We start from the raw sequence: 24284 nt of genomic DNA, 5'->3' as shown, positions 1-24284 counted from the left end.
TTTAATTGCTTTTTTTTAGGCTGTTGCGTTAAGTTGCATAGAAAATATTTTATAAATCTACAAAATTAAATTATCAGACTAGCTTTATTTATGGGGGAAGATACAAATATGCCTTTTGGTATGCTAGAAATACTGAAAAGGAAAAAGCAAGACTACTGAATTCTGAATGCAGTCAGCAGCATTAACCCAAGTCTCCTTGTGTATTTATATTGTGTTGTATTTGATGGTACATTTTAGGTCAGTCTTCTGGGGATTTGCATTTAAAGTCCATGACAATACCTGTGACTTAGACTAGTTTAAGCAAAATTTTCATGCAGTTCTGAGGCTTCCTTGTGTACATCACACAACTCCCACTCCTCTGAAGGTGGGTAGCAGGTAGGGACTAGACCTCCAAAGATGCTCTCAGTGCTGTGATGGTGCAGCATTGCATCTTGCATGTGAACCACTTGCTTTTCTTGTATATGAAATCTGTACCCATCCCCATTCCTGACCCCTCCTGCACAGGACAGTGCTTTGTTCCCTTCTAAAACCCAAACCTTGTGATGCAAAGCAGTTCTTTCTCTAACTGATGCTATGCCACTAAATTTCTGAGCAGATCTGTTATTAACTCTGCATCTTTCAACTCAGATGTATCATTACAAAGGCTTGTGCACATAGGTCTTTTGGGTCTAGTTACTCCCTGAAACCTGCCTGATTAGCACTGTTTAGAAGTCAGATGCACTTTCAAGTTCTGTATTTGGAGCAATAGAACACAAATCCAGGGCTACCAAAATGAAATAACTTGCCTAGAAAATATGTTGCATATTAGCAGAGAAAATGGCAATAATAATAATAATAATGATGATGATGATTGCTGAATTCAAGGAAACACGTTCTGACTTTTTGAAACAGGTAGAAAGAGAGCTCAGGGAAAGCTTATTCCAACTCCTGGCTGTACAATAAATTGTGAGTTTGGAATTAAGTCAGCAAGTTCCTGGGTTGGGAGGGTGGGGTGGGGTAAGGGGAGGGAGATTTGTTGAAATGCTCTTCTCTCCATTTGGGCTTTTTTTGTTTGTCTTGTTTCTTGATGATTTTCGGTAGGTGTTAGAAGACTAGGATAGCAATACTTGAAAATACTGCTGTCAAGGTGGAAGATTTTTATTGAAACAATTAAAAATCAGTGTTACTTGTGTGTTTTGTCCAATGCTGTAGCAAAATTGGAGCCCAGTGAAACCAACAAGCAAAATTTCATTTCAGTGGTTTTGATTTCGGGCAGGAGCTGTAACTTTGCAGGAGTGCTTTAATCTGTTATCAACTAAATAAGGTTTTGTGAATGCCTCAGGCCTGTTTGCAAGCTCTAATGCAGTTTGAAGCACTTGTAGTCAATGTTGGAAAACTGATTGTTGTTTGTTGAAAGTATTATAAAACCCATCAGGTATGAAAAATGCAGTAGGAGAAGTGTTTTGCTACAATTTTGTGACTTCTGATAGAGGGTTGTTCCAAATTCCCACGGTAAACCTGGGGTGAAAGTTGCAGGCTGCATGTGTGTGTGTTTAGTTTTCATAGAACTACTGACTTGAAGAGAAAGGAAAATTCTGCTGGTTTTGTTCTGTGAGAAGTGCCAGTTCTACATGCCAGTATTGTTTAACTCAAAAATATTTTTGAGCATATACAAATAATATACATGATGTGCAGTGTTATCTTTTTTTCCTCATGCCAACCACCTTGAATTTTTATCTTGTATTAATTTTGAAAATTTGTCTTAGTTTAATGGAAATAAACATTATTAATTTAAGAAGTGTGTGAGTTTTTTATGGATGCTTTTAAGAGCTAAGTATTTGCATAGATATTGTTTGATATCTCAATCATGCATGTGTATTTGTGATTAAATTGCAGCATCTCATACAGGCTTTATCATCTGTTAAGAACAGGATATCATTAAATGCAGAGCTACTCCAAATCTACAAGAACTTCAAAGAATTTTTATCTGCATCAAGTTTTGGAGCTGGATTAAAAATTCCTCAGTGAGCTGCACTACAACTGACCCAAGTATGCAAAATGTCAGGCTAAGCTGTGTTTAAAAAAAAAAAAATCTAACTTTGCTTTGCACTGCCACAGTGCAGATTGTTTAAAGGGTGCAATCTGTTAAATCTGTGAATACAATTAGTTTCCATGATTCTGTTTCTAGGAATTGCTGTATGGATGTCTTGGATGTCCTGTATTTGTGCAGTTGGGCTGTTGGGAAGGCTACAGTGTACATCCTGCTCTCCCACGTGGGTATAAATGAACTTACAGCACCCTGGAGCTGTGCCTGTCTCCTGGATGCCCAGAAATCTTGGAGAAAGGGACAGAATTTTAAATTCAGTCTTGGCTCCAAGGGAAAAAGATGTTGTGTTAGGAGAAGTGTGGGCATATGGTTGCCCCAGTCTGTGAATAGCACGGGCATGTTTGATGTGACTGAGTAACACCTTTCTCTTGGCCAGAAGGGAATCAGTGTTTTAAAAATCATTGTTTCCTGTTCTTGTGGAGTGCTCAGACATATGGGATCGTGTTGGGAAACTGCTTCTGTGCATCAGATGCTTGCTTGAGCCACTGTATGAAATTTCTGCTTCCCTTTAGGCACCTCCCTCTCTACTTCAGGCCAGTGTAAGACCTTAAATTATTGCTGATATCCAAGAGAGCAGCACACACAGACCCTGCAGACATTCCTCCTGCAGCTCAGTGAAAACTGACCTCCATGAACTGTACCACTGTGTTCTGAGCTTTTTCCTCTATTTCTTAATAATTAGGGAATCACAGAATCCTTTGGGTTGGAAAAGACCTCCACGATCAAGTCCCATTTTTGAGCAGGTAAAGAAGACTTGGCTCATGCTAAATTTATCTTCTCATGGGAATAGATTCACTGCTGAATCCCCTTCTGGCTGTATCTATAAATAAAAGCAGCCAAAGGCTTTTCCAGGCTTGAGGCCAAGTGACACACAGAATGGCTGTGCCCCTGATGTCAGGGGCTTGTCCTGCCTCTGAGCAGCACCACGGTGAGGCTGAAGGATCCATCAGCCTCTTGGAAGGCTGCAGCAACTGGGAAAGTCTAACAGGACTGTGAGCCCCTCCACTCTGGGAATCATAGGGGCATTGAATGCCAAGTTTTGGGAGGTTCTGCTGTTGTTTTAGAACAAGATCCTCACAGCAAAGCCACTGTTGCAGCTTCCAAAGAGAGAATTAACAGAGTTGTAGGATGAAAACTGCTGCTGAGATGCAGCACACCTGCCTGTAGGGGTTTGTGTACATTAGGGGCCTTCTTCCTTCAGCTTTTGGGCTGCTTCCCCATGGATAATGTGGAAGGTCTTGCTGAAGTTTGATCCTCTGAGGTCTAATGCCATGTCTCATGGCTGAGCTTCCAGCTCTCTGGGGCTGCCCCTTGCTGAGAGAGCTCCCAGAGAACACTGAGGCTGCATTGCCTTCCCTCTGCTTTGGGATATCCAAAAGTAGGTAGTTATTAGTGGATGTAAGGCATCCAGAGCATTAATATTTCCACTGGTCAAGAGGACTTGTTGCTAGAACTTTTTGGTACAAATATCAGATTATGGAGGCTCTGGCCTGGCTGTGATAGCCTGAAGGTGTTTGTGAATTAGGTGAGGGAACTTCTTTTCCCTTTTCTTCTTCACAAGAGGCATTTTGTGCACAGACCTGCCTTCCTCCTTTGCCATATAAACTTGCAAAGGCTTGGCCATTGTAGATGTGGGGCAACATCAGCCCAGGGAGGAAAATTACCTACCTGAGATTGGCACCAGCAATAAATAACACCACTGAAGGCATAATCACTGCTGCATGTGGCCTTTGTTCAAAAAACATGGTTCCCATGCTTGAACTTCTTTTAGTATTTCTTTAATTGCTTCTGCTCGAGTTGCTCCCACATTTCATTTATTCAAGGCTAGGACAGCATAATGGTAATTTTATTTTTAGTTGTTTTATGCAGTTCTATTGTATTTTGTGTTCTCATTCAGCCTACAGTAATTACTTTAGTGTCCACAATGACTGAACATGCTGGCACAGAAAGACCTTGGGCTGGCAGCAGTTTCCCTGCTATGTATTCAGTTGCTCCTTCTAATTTAAGGTATATTTACCTGCAAGTGATACTTTCAATCATGTAGTTTGTAGTCTTTGAAGTTCTCTACAAGCCTAAACTATTGGTGGTTTTGGTTGGGTTTTTTTAAGTAACTTCATTGAGGTAAAATATTTTAGCTGCCTGCTGAACTTATTTCCAGTGTGTAATATCTGTAAAATACTAGACATGCTTCAGAGGTGTCTGCTTTCATCACATCAAATAGTAACCAGTTTTCAAACAGGAGTTCTGGATTTATTCCTTGTGGAACAGAGTTATGTGAAGATACTCTGCCATCACTGTGATCAGAAGGAGCAGTGCTGGTCCCTTTGCCTCTTGACACACCCCATCAATTTCCTTTCCCAGGGAATATGTGCATTTCTCTCACAATGGCCAGGACACCTTGCTCATTTATTCTCAGTTGGAAAGTTACAATAAAAATGCCCTTGTCACATTTTGTGTCACAGCACAGATGTGGGTTTCCTTGTTGGTTTATTTTTTATTGCCCAGAAGGACTTTGATCTCACAATCTGAAGATGATAAGCACATTATATAATTTGTGAGGTGCTCTTAGAGCCTCATTCCATTCTTTTGCCCTGTTCTTGGTGAAGCATTTGTCAGGATAATAACTAACCTGTGATATGGCAAATGAAATGATTCTTTGCTAGCCTTCTATATGAGAAACAACCACCTGGTTTTGCCTTGAGTTGGATATTTCTGCTGCAGTGCCCATGGCTCTCTCCAGAGCTCTGGTTTTCGCCGTGGTTGGCTGGGTTGTGTTCCTCTGTCTCGATGCACAAAGTGAGTATTGTTATGTTTATACTGCTTTTATTGAAATGGAACAAAATTAAATTTGTTAAATTCATACGGGTCACAAACCTAGAAATGTCAAATGCTTTGATTTATTGATAAAATAATTTCTAAACAAGCAATCTTGGTGCCCTTGGAAGTGGTGTTTGGGCTTTCAGGGACTGAGTGACAGGTGAAGACCATGCTCTTGTATATACAAGGGTTTTTACAAGTTTTCTTTAACTTTGGGGGGTTTGTTTATTTTATATCTGCAGTAGTCTATAATTTAAATACCTAGGCTGAAGCTGAGTCTGAAGATGGAAAATTTTAAAGTTGGAATCTGTTGCATTCCTTGCTGCTGCTGCTCAGCTAAATTAGATTGAAGTAGTTAATATTGTTACTTCTGCTATTCACAGTGATAAGTACTTCACTAAAAGTTCTGTTTGATGTATTGAGGCTTCCTGAAAGTGAAAACTGCCAAATTTTTATCTTTTTCACTGCTCCAGAGCCTAGGCTTTAGCATACTCAGAGATGGAGGTGGTGAATTAAACCTAAAACCAGCAGCTGCTGACTAGAAGTAGTCATTAGGATTCTATTCAGTGACTTGTGTAGAAATCTGCTCACTTATAAATGAGATCATATAAAGTGATGCAGATATGAAGGCACCTACCCTAGCCAGGGGAAAGCAGCCCACTACTTGTTTATACCAAATGTCCCTTTGAGTATCCATTAGGATGGCAAGGATAAGGAGCAGGGACATTCTTAGCATTGGTGCAAACCCACATAAAGACCACAGGAGTTGCACAGGTATCTGTAGGAGCATGGATTGCCCTCTGGAAGCTTTGCTGCTGAAGTCTAGTCAGGGAAGAGGGGAAAGCTTTAGTAGATTTTTGGATTTTTGTGTGTATAGTGTGCAGATATTAATGATTAAAACAAAAAGTCTGTCACTTCTGTCACACAGAGAAAATGTAGAGAGGTGACTGAGGTACAAGAAGCCATTTAGGAAAGCCACTTCTCATGAACAAAAAATATACTCCCCAAGGGCTCCTTCTCTAAAAGTTTAAGGAGAGTAAATTTTAGGTCAAAAGCTCCTGGATTCTTGCTACCATTTCTGTGGGGAGTAGCTTTGTGTTTGTAGTTGTCTGGGGAGCAGAAAGCAATTCCAGGGCCAAGGTACAAGAGCAGTTTCGATTACGATTTCCACAAATGGTTCATCAGGACACTATTGAGCAGTGAGTCACTCCTGTCAGGCAGTAAAGTCCTAGACTGGCTCCAGGACACCAATGTTTGCCTACTCCCTGTCAGGTATTGCTGTAAACCCTTCAAGGTGCCACCATGATAAATGTCTGGGAGCTTAATTTGAACTCTTGTGTGCATCTGGGTTTACATAGCATCAGCTTATTTACCTTCTTCTATTTCTGGACACAGTCCCTCTGTGTTCTTTGTACATGAACATTTCTGTTTCTTTTTAGAAATCACAACTATCAACTGTGATGTACCACCAAATCCACTGGTGCTCTCAAGCTTTTTGGATGAATATACAGGTAAAATCAGGATTCTAACCTAGAGCTGTCTGATCTCCTCCCAAATGCACTTTATTGCCTCACATAGGCAGTGGATTTTATAGTGAGCCTGTATTATTAATTGATTTACAGCAGTGCCCATGGCAGCAGCTGCCTACATGAAATCCTGTGGAATAAATAAATACAGTGGAATAAATATAACCCCCCAAATTCCCTGATCCAAGGATTTCATTGTCCGAATAGACACATCAGTGGGAAAGAAAACGAGTGCAGAAAATGTTCTCAGTTCACCTTGTCAGCCAGTATTGGATGTCCTTAATGGATATCCAGCAGTTTTACAAGGCAAAGCATTAAGTTATGGCCAAAGCCTTCCCTTTGGGATATGTCATAACCCTTAGAGTCTCGTGCTGACTGTCCACAGGCAAACTTCACTGCTCTGACTTTCAACAATATACAGAAAACAAATGTGATCCAGAACAGTGATTTTTTTTACAATCACTATTGAAACATTTCTTTTTGAGTTGTGGAAACTTAGCTGCTGTGTCTAACTCCTGCATGGAGTTGGAAAGGAAGATAACTACATTTCACTCTGATTCCATTTGATTTTTAATCAGCCAGCAAGAACTCTGGCCTTCTGTGTGCATTGTATGTGTGAATGAATCTGCTGGCATATCTGATGAATAAGCAAGAGGGCTAATCAGCTTTAATTTTTCCCCATTACTTCTTTTTTTGGCTTTCTCCTCTGGAGGGAATGCTGTTTCCTAGGCAGCTGCTTGATACTTCTTGGCTGGATGTATCCATCTCTGCATGAAGGACTGGACAGCCTATGGCAGCAGGCAAAGCTGGATTTTGTTTTCCTGGAGGGTTTTCAGCACAGCACCCAGCAGGGTGGCACCACACAAAGCTGTGCCCCTGAGACCCAGCCCTGCTTGCTGTCAGCTCACTGCACTTTGTCCTCACACACAAATAAAATCCAGTGTCTCTGGGCTGCTGGCTGACAGCATTCCAGACACTCCCTGCTGCTGGAAGAAGATGAGGTTGTATTCCTGAAACACCTGGAGACCAAGAGCACAGGGCTGTGCATGGAGATTAGAGATGGGACTGTTGCAGAAAGCATTTACTAACCTAAACTAGTAGTGATGGGGTACAAAACTACTGGATAAGGAAGAAACACAGCTTGGAAGTTTCCTGAAGGTCATGGAAAATATTTGGGCTGTTCAGGGAAGACTTTGGAAAGGAGAAGGGATTATGGGTTTGCAATCCAGATAATGTGTTCCATGAGAAGATAAGTAGGATTACATAAACACAAATGTCTTGATGATGTGAGTGAGGGAACTTTCTTTAATAAAATTGCTAGTAACACCATGCTGGGTGGTGTAAAGGATACCTTTCTAAAGCAATTTCAAACAGATTTGGTATTTAACCAAGCAAGTAGTGCACAGTCAGTCTAACAGGAATCCTGATCACTACACATAACAAGTCCTCCTATTTTCAGGAGGATAGCTCCTAAGTGCATGATTGTAGAAAATCTCATAAGAATTGATTTGAAGGTTGCAGCCTTTTCTGTTTGTGTCCTGTAAAAACAGGAAAACATTAAGGGAAAGGCCACCCACTTTCCACCTGAATCCAGATTCACACTGGATTCTAGTGCCTGATAGATGCAGCTAAAATATATCAAAGTCCCTTGTGTTTGGAAAATACTGAAACTGACCCCATGCAGCCTCTCAATGACTTTGGCTGACTTTGATTACATTTTCACAGTAAACGTGGGGAAAAAAAAAGTTTTGCAGCATAAAGCTATTTTCAAAAAAATGATAGAAATTTAGGTGTAAATTATGCCAAGGTTTTTAATTATGGATATAATGTGTGTACATATTGGAAAAAATGGTTTGTGTGGTTTTAAAAACACATCAATATACTTGTGCAGGGTACTTAAGGGGACTTTAACAGATCTTACAGTTTAACTAAAAGTGCCAAAATCATATAAAATGCAACCAAAATTCACCAGAAATCAAGTTATCAATACATATGACATGAACCCATGGATTTCATTTCCATAAAGCCATCTAATTTTGTTCCATTTTCTCTTACAGGTGTTATAGAATGGATTACAGATATCCCACCCAATGTGAATCTGAAATTACAAGAATTTGTATTCCCTGAACACTTGGATTATGTAGAGCTGATAACTGATTCTCAATCTAGCAATGCAACTGTGAGAACCAGAAAGGCACTGGATGTTGAGGCTATTGAGGTATTATTTTTACTGCATATAAAGCCTAGAGAGAAAAGTTTTCTTGACAAGTGAAAAAGAAATAGCATTCAGATAATGCACTTTAATTGTTCATTCTCTCAAAATACAGGTTGGTATTTCAAAAAAGTGATTTGTCTGAATAGAATTCAGTATCTACCACTCACTAACATCTGATAAATGTCTTCAGTTTCCTATAAGTAAACTTTCCTGTCATCTGACAGCCAGACAGACTCTTCCCTAGTTGTGTATTGTACTGAGAGCTGTAAACATGCACTGTGAGGGGTGCCACTGCCTTACAACTCCCCTCTCAGGAGCATGAGTCATTTCACCAAAGTGAGATTGAGCAGATGTAACTTGGTAGAAGGTAATCCTGAATCACAAGCACTTCACTCCCTAATGGATTTATGGATTTTTGATGCACATAGGGATGGATCCTTCTTCCTGGGCAGTTCTTGCTCTGGAGGATTACCAGGAATTTAGAAAGCAATATCAGTGTTTTGCCTGGCTGAAGTTGCCTCTGAATATGAAAATGGTGTAGTCCTGCAGAGTAAATAGAGAGTTATTATACAAGTTATTATAAAGTGCTGTTTCAGAGTAGCACTAGATTTGTGTTTTGGACACTCAGAGAAGCACTGTACCTGACAGACCTGGACCAGGCATATTGCAAAAAACACTGTTACAATCAGTGTTTGTAATGCATGAAAATATACCTTGTATTTATTTATTTTTTTTTACATTTGCATTTCTCATTTGAATATTTCCCAAATGGATTAAAACACTTTTTATGCCTCTTGCACATGTTCTCCTGTATTCTCTGTCAACTGCTTTTTGGGGGAGAGCAGTCAGATACAGAGGGATGGAGGGGTCTGGCTAGGTGGGTATCAGTAGTAGAGGAATGGCAGTCCAGTAAACCTTATAATACAGAACAAAGTAATTACAAAGTGTTAATTTTAAGCAGAGTGTTTTGGTACAGCACACCTGAGGATTCAAGTACTAGAAGTAATTTTGTATAATTTTGGCAAAAATGATCTTTGCTAATCATATTATTAGTTCATCAATTATATTATTTATTGGCTTGTTTGTTCAATTTCAGGGTGATATGATCTGGTATTCTATTGTTTGCCAAAGGATTGGAACAGTGAGTACAAACCATGCTTTACCAACTGTATTTATTGTCTAATTTAATGCAAATGATTATTTTCTGCAATACTATTTAATTGAAAGCTATGATGCAGGGAATTCAGAGTCCCTGGTAGAAGATAACCTGTTGAAGTCTGCTGATTGAAAGGAGTGTTTTTGTTCACAGAAAACTGAGGTAAACTTTAAAAAGTTAATTTTAGGAATGGTAGTCTAATTCTAAATGGTAGTTTAATGAAAGGGGGTCTCTTTGAGGATCTCATTCTAGATGAAATTAAATGTTAGCAGAATGCTGCCACCTCACTGTTGTCATTTCTTCCACTGCCAAGACTGATGAGATAGAGAACGGACGGAATGTAAAATTGATAGATGTAAACGACAATGCTCCCAAATTCCAACGAGCTAATTACAGTGCTTCAGTGTCAGAGGTGGGTTCTGGCAAATGCTGATACTTTTTTCCTGGGATATTTTTAAATTACTTTTTGGGGAGCTTCTAATGTGAGCACACTGAGATCAGTTCCTCACGTGCGCCCTTGTGGGACTTATCCGCCACATCCCGTGGGTGTGATAAGGAAAGGCTGGGCTGCACATACAGCTGGGGGAGTGGGGTGATGGAGAAACCTTCCCAGCCAAAAATGGCAACAGCAGGTGATTTGCTAAGCAGGTGGCACAACTTTCCTGCCCCAAGTTGGGAAGGGTGTGGATGGGGGCTTGTGACTGAGTTCCTGATTTGATGACCTTTATTTCCTCTTAGGTAGCTGGAATTAATTCCACGGTTGTAAAAGTGGAAGCTGAGGATAAGGACATTTCACCAGAATTCAGCATCCTTACTTACAGCCTTTGGGTGAGTGCCCTTTGTTAGTTTGGAACTGTGAACACCAGTTTGAATTTCACAGATCCATAGCCTGGGGCATGATCCCAGCGTGCTCCCTTGCACTGTGAAGATTAAAAATCTGCAAAACATCCAAGAGACCTTTCAAATTATACCACAGGATCAGCCTGGCAGGCAGTGAGGCCTGAATCTTGTTTCTTAACATTTGTGGAATGATTTATGGCACTCTTCAGCTACAGCTAAGGAGCTCAGTGGCTCTCTGCAGTAGCAGGAGGGAGAGCTGTTTCCCCTCTTTTTAAAGTTTATGTCTGATTTGCTGTCAGTCTCCAGTCCTCAAGCCAACTGAAGTAAGATCAGCTCAACTAAATGTAGATATCTGCTGTGGAAATCTTCACATCTGAGCTTGTCTCTGCTCCTTTTATAGCTGGTGAAGGGAAGCTGATGCCATTCCCCTGTGTGCCATAGGATAAGATAAATCAGATAGAAATTCTGTTGGCACTGACATGTGTGGAGGAGGATCAGCCTTTTTCTTTCCATTGGTGGTGGTTGAGACATTCCTTTATGAAAATAGTCCAATGGGAAAGGTGAAAAAAAAGGGAAAATAAAATGTATTTCATCATTAATAATATAAAATATTTGATTTATTCATTTAATAGGGCCCAAACTCTGATTACTTTTCTATAAGGGAAGGAGATGGAAACGTCATGGTGAGAAAACCACTGGATTACAACGAGGTCAACTTTTTCAATTTAACAGTCCAAGCAAAGGTATGATGCAAATTAAAAGAAGAATGAGACCCACAATAGTTCTACAATGATAGTTCCTTTCTTTCACATCATCCCAGTTTATATAAATTTACAGCTTTGGGAGTTCCCAACCTAAAAGTTGTGTCTGCAACTTGGTTTATACTGGAGACAAAGTACACATTGTTAATATTTTAGCCATCAAATACCAGCCCAAGTTTCTTTCTGTATTTTTCTAAGTATAAATACTGTACATATTCATTCTCCACTACTGTAACACATATTCACCTACTCATTCTGGCAGATCTCTCAAATTTTTGTTGCATCTTACCAGGTTTTTTGTTTGGTTTTTTTTGAGATTTGAGTATGTATTTGCCTTCATTTCCTTTTAGAACTAAAAATAAATAGTTCTGCTAGGATTATTGTGGTACCTAGCAAATAGTACAGCTGTAGCAAATGTTTTATTCTACATTCTACGTGCCTGATAGAAAATGAGAAACTAAAGGAAGATTACCTGTGGATAGTTTTGTTCTTAGAACTGGATTAATCTGACAGACTGAGTGTTCTCAGGTTAAAAATACTGCAATATATATAATAATATTCTGCTATATTTTCCACTGAGATTTTTTTTCCAACGCTATTGTTTTTATTTTCTTCTTTCCCTTGGGATGCAGGAAAAATTTGGAACCCAGAGTGCCACTGCACCATTAATAATTAATGTGGAAGATTATGATACATTGAACCCCTATTTCAGTCAATCCACATATAGTGGGACTATCACTGAAAACCAGGTAAAAGCTCTTCTCTGAATGCTGCTGTTATCCTTATCCAGAGGGCTTTTCTTCCAAGGATTCTTCCTCCCTGAGCAGCTTCAGATGGATGGAGCTGCTTTCCTCTGTGCTGACCAGTGAAAAAGATATCAGCTGTAGATCTCCAACTACCAGATAAACAGGCTGTGTATTATATGAAGCACAGAATTTTCTGTGATAGAAACACAGCATTTTGTATTTTGGGGGGAAAAATTAAAAAAAAATATTCCTGATTTAAGAGAGCTTTTAATGTAAAATTCAAAGGGCAACTGGCTGTCCATCAGTCCTGAAATTAGTTTTAATTAGTGTAATTCCTTCATACAGCATTGCAATCAGGTAAGCAAAAATAAGGATCTGAATGGCAATCCATGGTCTATATTACTTTTGCAACTTTTTTTTTCTATACAGAATAGAGATTTCTTGGTGAAATGTATTTGTTTGACTCAGGTTTCTGTATGTATTCTGAAAAAAAATAACAGTATAGTTTTATCAGTGTAACCCACTAAAATTAAAAAGGTTCATTATTATCCCTATTTCTATGGCATTATCTTCCTGTTAAAGTATTTCAAATCACACAGACTTTTAGTGTTAGACCTCCAGTGTTCCTTTTGTTAGCAGTTCATCTCTAATTCTCTGAAAGGAATAATTTTAGCCCTTCTAAAATGTTTTTATCTTTTAAATTACTGTTTTTCTATGGGCTGCAGTATAGACTTGTGTGTTGTTTTCCAGGAGAGGAGTGGAACTGAAATAATCAATGTTCTTAACATAAATTCCATCTGTGACTGCAGCTTCATAATCTGGTGTTTCTTAAACACAATGTATCCATTGAGTATCTTGGTTATCATTCTCCTCTGAAAAATGAGGAGAAATGAAGGAATGGCAAAGAAATAATTTTTTTTCTGCATCACATTGATTAAATACATGTTTCTTGTTTCTTTAATCAAAACTGTGACTTACCTAAGGAAAGATTTCAAGTTAATGTGTGGGTTTTTTTCCAAGATATTCAGGTTAATGTATGTTTTCTAGGTGGGTCCTCTGGCTGTTCTCCCAGAGGTCTTGGCTCAAGATGGAGACAAAGGTATTAATGAAAAAATAATTTACAGCATCAAGCTGGGTAAGAGCCTTTATTTTCTTCTAGACATTGACACAGCAATTCAGGATGATTCATTTATCTGTTACTGGAGGGAATGATAAGGAAGAGCAGGGTCCATTCAGATGTCTTGAAATGCCCACAGCTTCACTGCAGAGCTGCTCCTTCAGCTAAATCAGCCTGATCTCAGTCATTATTGTGGGGTCCAGCTACTTCTAAATGTTTGATTGTTCTTACCCTCCTGCCAAGGAGCAAAAATCAATTCCTGATTTCAAGTGTAAGCCACTCTAGAGGCTTCAGTTTGATCAAAGAATTTCCATTCAGGACTATCTAGAGAGAGAATTCCATCAGGAGCTGTTCCTCCTCCTGAAGAAATTGCCAGAAGTTTATGAAATGCTTAATTTGAGACCCTTGAAGTGTGAGTGTATTTTCCAGGACTTGTTTTGAGGACAGAGTGTTGGAAAAACAGCCTTTCATGTTCCTTTTTCCTGTGGCTGAGAAGTTAACACTTATACAAAGGACCAGACTTCCAGTTCTGGTTCATTCTCATTAACCCTTCCCAATTTGTTGCTTTTCAGTGAACCCCCCAGCCTATAACAACAGCTTTTCAATCAATGATGCTGGAGTGTTGGAAGTCAAGACCTCATTTGACAGAGAAATATGTCCAAACCTCGTGGTGGGCATTCAGGTAGAGATTGTTTTGGTATTTTAGTCTCAATTTCAGAAAATAATCTGTAAATCCAAGTTGCTGCTAACAGCGTTTCTCATAGTCATTGATCTCAAGGCTCCATCCTGCCATTCAAAAATCAAAATAAAGGAAAAAGTAATTAATGATAAATATGCAGTTGGCATGTCCTTGTGTTTAGCTTGTTGTTATCAGGGCATGGAATTTACAGCTGTAAACTCTGTTTTCTAGGCAGCTCAGCAAGACAAGATTTTCAAAACAGCTGATGCAGTAGTTCTGGTTACTATTGGAGATGAAAATGACAATGCTCCAGTACTGTCACAAGCAAGTTATGATGTCTCACTCCCAGAAAATTTCCCAAATGGGATGGAAGTTCTTCAAATAACAGCTACTGACACAGATGAGGTAAAAAGATGATGGTTTTATGGCTGCTACGAGTGCTGCACTTCTGAAATAAAATATAAAGTGCATTTGTGTTATACAGCTATTGTGAATAGAATGTTTCCTTCTGACTGCCTAAATATGCTTAAACAAAGCAAACTTAGTTTCACTTCTTTAAGGGGTAGAGCACTGCAGACAAAGAATAAATGTTGTCTCTCTTTGGAACTCCTCTGGTTTGCATAAGGTCCCAAATCTGGAAGTGTGCAAGTGCAAAATGAGCGCAAAGCTGCGAGTCATTCTCAGCCTCTTATTTCTTCCATGTTGTTTGCTTCTTTTTTAATTTTGGATTTTTTTTGGAACTGTAATCTCAATTAAACTGGAGATTTCATCTTCTCCATGTGGAAAAGAAGAAGGAAGCATCCTAAGGGAGCAGCTCAGTGGTTGTCCTGTTTAATGACAAATGTTTCCTGTTTGCAGGGAGGCTTCCAGGGAACGCTCAGCCTCACTCCAGGTGACAGTCCCTTCCAGCTGAGTCCAGCTGGGATCCTCACTGTGAGCAACTCCACGCTGCTGGACAGGGAGAGAGTGCCCTCTATTCACCTACAGGTATTAACAACAAGCCTGCTCCTGTCCAAGGTAACCTGAGGCCAGCAGGTGAGACCTGATCTGTCCTGGCAGGAGGCTGAACCTTGAGTAGGGATCAGCAGCTTAATAGAAGAAACAAATCCAGACTTTGGCAGCAATGCTATCTGGAGGGAAATACCACTGCTGAGACAGCTTCCTCAGCTTGTAGTTCTCATTCATCCTTTTTACTGCTTCCACAACACTCCTTTGGACACCAGTCTTCTCACTGCATTGTTTTTGCAGGTCAGTGCTAGAGATCATTTGCCACCTCACCAAAATGTGAGCTCTCCTATCAACATAGTGCTGCTGGATGAGAATGACAACAGCCCAACCTTTACAGACACACCATACAGGCGAGACATTTTCCTCAACATGACTGCAGGAATGGCTCTTCTTCAGGTACTACAAATACTGAGCAAAAATGGCATTTTTGGGTGGAATGCATGCATGAGTCCTTGCTTAAACCTGTGAAGCAGTTCTGTTGAGTAGGGAATCTTTTTGGAACAGCTCTCAGTTCAGAAACAGTGTCCTGGATATTTTAATCACATCCCAGATGGGGGAATAAATTATAAAGGATTTTTATTCCAGTACTGTGCACCAGCTTTAACTCCACAAATATATGACAGGAAATAAGATTCTTGAATTTAGTTGTAAAGTGTTTAATAAAAACTGAATGCTGTTAGAGTCCAGGAACTCCAGTAAGGGCTCAACATTTTTGAAGGGCTGCTGAAGGCTGGAGCATTAGGGATAATTTATAGATCCAATAAACTTTTTCCAACATAGTAAACCAGTTAACCAAATAAAACAGGAAATAGGAGTTAAGAGCTGTAGAGAGTCACTATCAATGCTCATACAGATGTTCAGATTTCAAGGCTCCTGATGAAATCTCTTGAACAATCTGCCTCCAGTGCCTTTGGAATTGTTATGAAACCAATTCTCTGAGATACAAACCTGGTGTAATTCACGAGTTCCACAGGAGCAGGATATTGCTTGTGCTGCTGGAATGATATCATGTGTGTGCATCCAAGAGCAAACTTTTGTTCCTGAGGTTTAACCCAGGAATTACATAGGAAGTGGACAGTCAGCAATTAACTGCAGCAATATTTACCTGATTTTCCTGTACATCTAAAATGGGAGAAAATTTGATGAAAGCACAGAACTTAGAGTAAAATAAATAATTTTTTTCTCCAGGTTACTGCTACTGATCCAGATGATGGCATAAATGGAGAGATAAGCTTCATCTTAGCTGGTGGCAATGAAGATGGACACTTTGAATTGGATACAGCCACAGGACAAATCAGTTTAAAAACAGTAATCCCATTAAAAATCGACCAGCATAAGAAGTTTGTCTTGTGGATAACAGCTACTGATGGTAAGAGAAGATTTTAGTACTGGTCAACACAGCTATTCCTGGTGATGAGTTTTGGTTTTGTTTGATTTTGTACTTGAAGGAATGCTGTCAAATAGGTTCACAGGCTTTGTTTGAATAATACCATGTATTTTATCAGCTCTTGTTTGTTGAAGGTAAGAAACTGTCTTATTTATCCAAAGTAATTTCTGCATCTCTGGTAAAACTGTTCCTGCTGATGGCATTATAGCAAATCTGGGTTTTTTTATGGCTGTGGGAAGAACAGGTGAAATAACATATATGTCTTATATATATATATATATATATATAATCCTATCTTCCTTTAACTTACTGACTGGTGTTGCATAGCACAGGAAGCAGAAATTCAGGCAGAAGTCAGACATATAAAACTCTCTCATCAGTCAATAAGGAGTAAAAGGAAAGTAAAATGTGCTGAGTAATTTGGTCATTATTTGCACATCCTTGTGGGTAAAATGGAAATGCAAAGTCCATTTTTAGGATGAACAGCATTTCATTAGCCACAGTTATTGGGGGTTTCTTTGTTTTAAAAGAATAACAGAGAACTCAGTGAACATTCATGACCTGAATAAGGGCAGAAATAAATGTAAGCTGGGAATGGCATCCCACTCCTGGTATAAAGAGAATACAAAGTGGTTTTCAGCCTTGTGATTTTTCCATTATTTGGTCAATATGAGCTCTTTGTCTTCAAATTTAGGGTCACATGGATAAAATAGGTCTTGTGGGGAATATGGATACAAAAGGGATTGCTCAGTCCATCCTTTGTCTGTGGTCTTGGTGAGGACCTCTGAGGCACTACCATAACAGCAGCACCAAGGATTAAATATTAAAAAAAAAGCAGTACCCATAGAAAAGTGTATTTTGGGGGGGGTCAGTAGGTATTTTGTGCATCTGCTGAGAAATTGTTTCCTTTTCCTTGCAGGTGGGATCACTCCAAGAAGTTCATCAGTGTCAGTAGAAATCAATGCATTTGGAGATTCCAGACCACAGTTTACTCAGAAAACATACAATGTGTCTGTGGAAGAAGAGCTGGTTCCTCCTGTTGAAGTAGCACAGGTAAGAAGAACTCTGTTCTATCTCTGTATAGGACAGGGCAGCTCTAAGAAAATCCCAATTTTGTAATGGATGTGCTCTGAATATCCAAATCTCCCTGAGTTATGGAGAACTAGATACTGTGTGTTCTACATAACAAGCTTCGCACGCAGTACATCCCTCAGATGAAGCTTATCACCCACAAAGGTGGGTTTGCTTCCAGTTAAACCTCTGCAAATATTTAAACATCATCTGCTACCATTTAGCATTAAAAAAAAACAAACCCCAAAGCAGCTCTCCAAATCAAATAAAATGAACCCCTGAATTGCTTGAGAAAGTAAACTTTTGTGCATAGCCCTCTGTTGACTAAACCTTCAAAGGGCTTAGTGGCTCAAAGCCTGGGATAGGCAATATTCCCTTGGTGATAAGCCTAAAACCCTGTGACATGATATGAGAATTCCCACCAGAGGAATGCCATAAAGGCATTTTCAAAGAAGGCTCTGGAACTTGCTCTTCATTTTGATCAAAAACAAAAAAAGCTCAGACAAGCAGAGCACCAGAATGCACCATGATAATTCCTTCCTGGATGAAGGTCTGAACACACATGGGAGGCTTCATATCAAAGCAGTCAGAAGGTTTAGTGTTTTGATTTATAGACATCTTGAGTTAATTCCCCCTTTTTTCCTGTAAAGAAAAGCAGAACCAAAGGTTAAAGTGCAGTCTGTTATTTTTATTCTGTGTTATACATATTCACAGTAAAAAATGCAGTCCTCTCTGCATTTTTATGTATATTGAGGCTTGATCTTTACTTCTTTTAAACAATCTGGGAAGTTAAGAAGTATCTGAATGAAAATTCATTAAAAGAGTAAAAAGAGGATACAGTAAAAAGAGGATACAGTAAAAAGAGGATACAGTATCAACCATAAGTTGATATTGATCCACAATATCAACCATAAAATGAGTCTGGACATAGTTAAAACAGCTATTCTTTTTCAGACAGTGGTTTGTGTGTTTTAATTCATTTATTGACGATGTGCTGTATCTTACACAGGTCCAGTATGATGTTTTAAATCCCGACAAAGCAGAGTTTCGGGTGCTGACAGAATCTACTTCATTTGCCATCGATGAGAAAGGAGTCATCTCAACCAAAACCAAACTGGACTACGAATCCCAGAAAAGTCACACTCTCAATATTTCCCTGTCAGATGGAAGCGCTGCTGACTATGCCACAGTGTTTATCAGAGTTACAGATGTCAATGATAACAGCCCTGTGTTTGGTACACCCAACACCACCACCGTTGCCATCGTGGAGAACACGCCAGCAGGGACCAACGTCACCGGCGTGTCGGCCACGGACGTGGATGAGGGCTTCAACGGATTAGTGGTTTACACCCTGAAGGGTGGAGAAGGAAAGATGGATATTGACAGTTCAGGATTCATTTTCCTGCAAAAGGTGCTGGACAGAGAAGAAGAAGGCTTCTATAACTTAACTGTGATTGCCAGTGACCAAGGCCAACCCGCGCGATCTACAGCGCTCAACCTGACCCTCGTCATCGATGACGAGAACGACAACGCCCCGCTCTTCTCATCAAGCAGGTATGAACTGAAGGTCCCTGAAGACCAGGAGCTGGGAAGTGTCCTGCTGACACTGTCTGCTACAGACAGGGATGCTGGGGCCAACGCCCTTGTGACGTACCGAATCATTGAGCAGCGACCTCAAACCTCCTCCCCGGTGTTCCTTGTCAACCCAAGCACCGGCCAGCTCAGCCTGAGCCAGCAGCTGGACTATGAAACTGTAAAGGAATTTGAAGTGAAAGTGCAAGCATCAGATGGAGGTCAGCCAGCTCTGAGCACTGAAACACTTGTTGTTGTTCATGTAGAAGATGTCAATGATAACCCACCAGAATTCAGTCAGGCAGCTTATGATGTATCTGTGTTTGAGAACCATCTGAAGGGGAGTCCTGTCTACACCTTCAGTGTTGCTGACAAGGACGAGGTTGGTACCACATGAATCTCATCCTGATAAATCAAAATGACATGTTTTTCTCTATTAACCTGCAAAAAAGCATAGCAATAGGTGGGCAAAATGAGATTTCTTAAATGGTTGGCACTAAGTATGTTTTGGTTCATGAAAACTTTGTCTTGCTTTCTCTGGAGCCTACAGTAAACCTTCCCAACCCAAGAAAGTTAAGACCTTGTACAAAATAGTTTTGTGGCTGTATCAGAGAAGATGGGGAGAGCTTCTCTCCCACTGCATACGTGACCCAGGACAGGGAGTGGTGTTTGCTTCTGTTAATGTGCATATGAGAGGCATGCATCACAGCAGAGAATAGATTATCTATTATTATACCAGACAGAGAATTGATTATATATTATTACACCAATAATAGCTTCTGATTGAATGTTGTTTGATAAATTAACTTGATAAACTTACCTTTAGTCTCAGCTTAGTCAGAGCAAGAGGCAATTTGTAACCCTGATAGAGTTGTTTCTTATATAATAGGAAATTACAAAATTTCCCCCTGCTTTATAACAAGTGGTTTCTTTCTCCCCTTGTTTTATATATTTTGCATATATCTGTGGCACTGGGAAGATGCTTTGGTGGAAGAGATTTCTGATTTGCAATATTATTCTTGCTCATGTCAGTTTTAGAGCAGCATAAATGCTTGGTTCATACTTCACTGAACTGTTTTGCTGCCCTTTCCATCACAGGGATGTGTCTTGGAGAGCTTTAGGGAAAGAGAATGTGTAGGACCCATACAGGGAAGCCCATAAGTGCTTTCACATAGCCCAGTTCCTGTTTGCCAAAGAAGTCTATTCCAATAGTTCAGGGTGCAGGATTTCATTTATTAAACCTGGAAAATCACTTGTGCTTATGTAATGAGAAGTCCTATTAAAAGGTCAGGTATTGGTATGAATAAGATTATTTGTTGACCTTAAATCTTAATAATTTTAAACTTACATGAACAATGTTTTCTTTTTAGGCTGGCTTTTCTCAGGGATACTTTATTCTCAGCAGCACTTCATTTACTGTGGATTTCCCTGGAACACTCTCATTAAGGAATGACACAGAACTGGACAGGGAGACTACATCTGCATTCACTTTACAAGTAAATTTGGGGAGAGACTCTGCAGCTTTGGCTCATCTCTACTTCATTCCCTTGAGTGCCTTTTTATATCTTTATAAGAGGTTAAAAATGATAACACAGTCAACTAAAATGACTTTTTTTTTCTTACTTTGTCAGGTATGGGCAGTTGATAATATAATAAATGGGCTTAATTCAAGTGCCTTGTTCCACATCACTGTTCTGGATGTCAATGATAACAACCCTGAGTTTCAGAATCAGCCATACAGTTTTGAGGCTCTGGAAGGGGAATACACGTTGAATAATGCCACTAGAATTGGACACGTGACTGCTACTGATTTGGATGAGGGAGAGAATGCACGAATTACTTATTACTTGTCAGCTGAGGATGGGGATAATCCATACAGCATCCAGCAGGTAAGGCTTTGGGTATGCTGAAAACAAGATTTACATCTTTCTGTTCATGAAGTGACTTGGCATAGGTAAGATATACATCAGGTAAAAAAGAGTAGGCAGTACCATTCTAGAGCACATCACAACCAGCCCGTGACCTGTAGGTTGGAAATCTACATTGATATTCAAAAAAAACAAGACATTCCTTGGAATGTGAACTAGCCCAAAGGAGAACAGATTATTTCAATCCCTCATCCCTTCTGAGACTTCAGTGTACAAGATGAACTGTGTATTGAACCACTGCCTTCTCTAGGACGGAACCATTTTGGTTACTGGCTCTGTCGACCGAGAAAGTAAAGACAAGTATGAGCTGCTCCTGCTGGCATCTGATAACGGAGTGCCTCTGAGGCAGGTAAGGAGTAGCAGGTTATGCTTTACCATTGCTGCCTTTTATTTGTACACCTAAGTGCCTGTGCACTCTCTGAATCTCGGTTGTCTCCTGCCCCACCCCAGAACTTCACACACGTCAGCATTCGGGTGTTGGATGTGAACGACAACCCCCCTCAGTTCACAAGGGCACAGTACTCAGCCAGCGTCCCTGTGGCAGCAGCCAAGGAGGGACAGGCTGTCCTGGCAGTGTCTGCCACCGACCCTGACCTTGGGAACAACGCTGTCATTTCATACAGGTACGTTTCTGACAGGTTAATAAGTACCTGTTGTGACAGACACAGAAAGGTACTTTCATTGGTCTTGAGAAGGATAAGATCTCTTCATAAATATTTCACAAGTGCTATAATCAGTTATGGTTCCTATACTTAGGAAGAAGGACAGTCATTATTGGGTGTTTCAGAGCTTATCAAATCATGATTATGTCATAAGAGGGAACAAACAAATGGTAAACTGGCAACGAAAACCCACAGCCAAGATTTGGTTCAGTTTCTGAAATTCTGAATAACACATTGGAGTGTCTGGGTAGGAAGTAAATGAATCTCTGAATCTTTTTACATATCTTCTGCTTGCTCGGAGGAGAAGATGAGAAAATAACTTCCTTAATGCACTATGCATAGAAAAAAAATCAGTGGAGAAAGATATTTCTGTGAGCCCTAAATCATGGAAAATACCAGGATACCTTGACATGAAAAATATAGATTGAGAAGGACAAATGAACGAGCAGTAAACTTGTGGAGGTTTAGAACTACTGCCTTGGAAGAGGTTATTTTTAACTATGAGATAGCATTCTACCTAAACCACATCACTTGGGAGCAATCCAATTATCTGGGAGGGGTCATAGAAGGCCAGGAATTAGCAGGTCTTCAGATGAATGTCACTTGGGCTTCTTCCACTGCTGAAGATGCAGCTGAGTGTGCAGGATCTGCCTTCTCCTGGTGGAAGCATCAAAGCCCTGGGTTGTAATGGGAACTGAAGGCATGAATGCTGCACCTTTTCATGAGGGAAGACTTACTTGGAAAGAAAAGGCCAATATATTTTAGGCTAAAGACAGCAATTAAAAGCTGCTCTTTATCAATAGGCAAATATTGTCTGTTGAGTGCTCCTTGCAGAGGTAGCAGTAAGTAGATGGCACTTCCAAGGTCATTAATATGAATGCTCTCCTGATTGCTCCTTACTCAGCCTCATGAACCATTCTGATGATTTCCATATAAATAATGGCACTGGAGAAATCTCTCTCAGCAATAACCTGGAGCACATCACAGCTGACACAGTTGTTACACTGACAGTTGTTGCCACTGATCATGGAGTTCCTCAGCTTACCTCAAGTGGTATACCATCTTTTTTACCCTTTTGTCTTTTCCCACATAAACATAAGCCTTGCAAACATTTAAATTTGAAATTAATCCCATTGCTGTCAATCAAACTGAATCTAGCAAAAAATAAAGTGACATATGAACAATGATGAATATTTGCTTTTTACTTTCTGATCTCCTCCATGCTGATCATATTAACAGAAAACTTGGGTTTAGTAACCCTGGTTAGAAATAATTCTTTAAAATTCATCTACTGCAGTTGTCCTTATGGTACAAAACCCAAGACTCCACAGCTGTAGTCACTCTAAAAAGAAGTATTCAAATAATATTGTTGACGTGTTTCTTTTTCTGTTTTCCTTTATCTTCCTAAAATTAGAAACATTTAAACAATCAGAAGCTGGCAAATCACCCTCAACTGAGTTTCTGTTCCTCAAAAAATATTTAATCATGTAGTAATTTTTGTAAGTTTTTCATGTGTTTTTTGGAGGTTAACTTTATTTATCATGAACGGGAGAAAACGACTGATTTCCTTAAAACAGGACAAGTGGTCACAACAGAAATCACACTCGTGGGTTTATGTACATCCCTCCTCTCTTGTTACAAAGCAATCAAGGGGCAGGTTTTTAAGCAGTGTGAAACACCTGCACATCCCATTAGCTCCAGACTGGTGATCCTTGCTCTCCTGTCAGGCTGAAGCAACACTTCTGTAATCAGGGAAACTTGGAAAATCAACTAGGTGTAAAAGCATCACGTTTAGTGCTGCATATTAATCCTTATTACTATTGGTTTCTTTTTTCTTATCATTTCCCTTTCCTGTGTGATAATTTCTATCAGTTTGTACTGGTTCCTCAAGAGCTTAAGGAACCAGAGCACAGATCATGATGATTTGAGCAGTGACTTCTCTATTTTCATTTGCTTTCTCTCCTCAGCCTCTGTTACTCTCTACTTGCTGGTAGATGACACCAGCTTTGGGCTGACTTTTGAGAGCTCCAGCTACAAGTTCAGCATTGAGGAAGACAAAGCCCCAGGGACTGCAGTGGGCTCTGTGAAGGCTCTGACTGGCAGCATAGCTGTGCAGGTTGGGTACTCCCTGAAATCCCACTGGGACAAGTTCTCCATCGGGGACCAAGGCGACATCGTGGCCCTGGTGCTGCTGGACAGGGAGGAGGGAGACCTGTACAGCATCCTTGTGCAAGCTGTGGATTCCCTGGTGCCACCCAACACAGCTGTTGCTTTGGTATGGAATATGCATTTCAAAATATTTTTTATCAAGGAATATGAAATATCTTTTAAAAATATTAACAATCAAGCAAAATCCAGATAAGTGTCTTCTGTCATGCAAATGTGAAGCTTTGAGAGCCTTCTATTTAATTTCCCTTTTTTTTATATCCTGAGGAGATATTACCATCTGGAGATATTGTCAGCTTCACAGATTGTGTCACTCCCTGAGAGCTCCTTATGAACAACTCATAACCAGAGAAACTGATTAACACCAAAACTGGTTCTGTGCATGGTTCTGTCACATGCATGAGGCAGATGAGCCAAAGAGCCCCAGGTTATTAGTTCTGTGCATCTCTTCCAGTTAGAGAGTGTTATCTTACATATATGTTATCTTGCAGCTGAGAATTTTAAAAGATTAAAAATTCAGAGGTTGTGAAAATGCTCAAATGCTGAG

General features: G+C 39.9%; 1 protein-coding gene across 1 annotated transcript in view; it reads left to right on the top strand.

Annotated features, from left to right (window-relative positions):
• Positions 1–4111: 4111 nt before the first annotated feature.
• The window catches only part of LOC132325891 (protocadherin Fat 4-like), a 38037-nt gene continuing 17864 nt past the window's right edge, over positions 4112–24284 (top strand). Inside the window, exons 1-22 of the mRNA XM_059843443.1 lie at positions 4112–4882; positions 6343–6414; positions 8487–8647; positions 9741–9785; positions 10114–10212; positions 10539–10628; positions 11273–11383; positions 12034–12150; positions 13195–13282; positions 13837–13946; positions 14175–14348; positions 14802–14930; positions 15192–15347; positions 16140–16320; positions 17258–17391; positions 18419–19363; positions 20352–20477; positions 20613–20870; positions 21160–21258; positions 21360–21532; positions 22476–22624; positions 23539–23846. Of these exons, the coding sequence (XP_059699426.1) occupies positions 4813–4882; positions 6343–6414; positions 8487–8647; positions 9741–9785; positions 10114–10212; positions 10539–10628; positions 11273–11383; positions 12034–12150; positions 13195–13282; positions 13837–13946; positions 14175–14348; positions 14802–14930; positions 15192–15347; positions 16140–16320; positions 17258–17391; positions 18419–19363; positions 20352–20477; positions 20613–20870; positions 21160–21258; positions 21360–21532; positions 22476–22624; positions 23539–23846 (3795 nt within the window). The 5' untranslated portion in view covers positions 4112–4812. The remainder of the gene's footprint in view (positions 4883–6342; positions 6415–8486; positions 8648–9740; positions 9786–10113; positions 10213–10538; positions 10629–11272; positions 11384–12033; positions 12151–13194; positions 13283–13836; positions 13947–14174; positions 14349–14801; positions 14931–15191; positions 15348–16139; positions 16321–17257; positions 17392–18418; positions 19364–20351; positions 20478–20612; positions 20871–21159; positions 21259–21359; positions 21533–22475; positions 22625–23538; positions 23847–24284) is intronic.

Source organism: Haemorhous mexicanus, chromosome 3 (genome assembly GCF_027477595.1).
Source record: "Haemorhous mexicanus isolate bHaeMex1 chromosome 3, bHaeMex1.pri, whole genome shotgun sequence".
Lineage (NCBI taxonomy): Eukaryota > Metazoa > Chordata > Aves > Passeriformes > Fringillidae > Haemorhous > Haemorhous mexicanus.
This window is presented reverse-complemented; position numbering and strand designations above follow the sequence as displayed.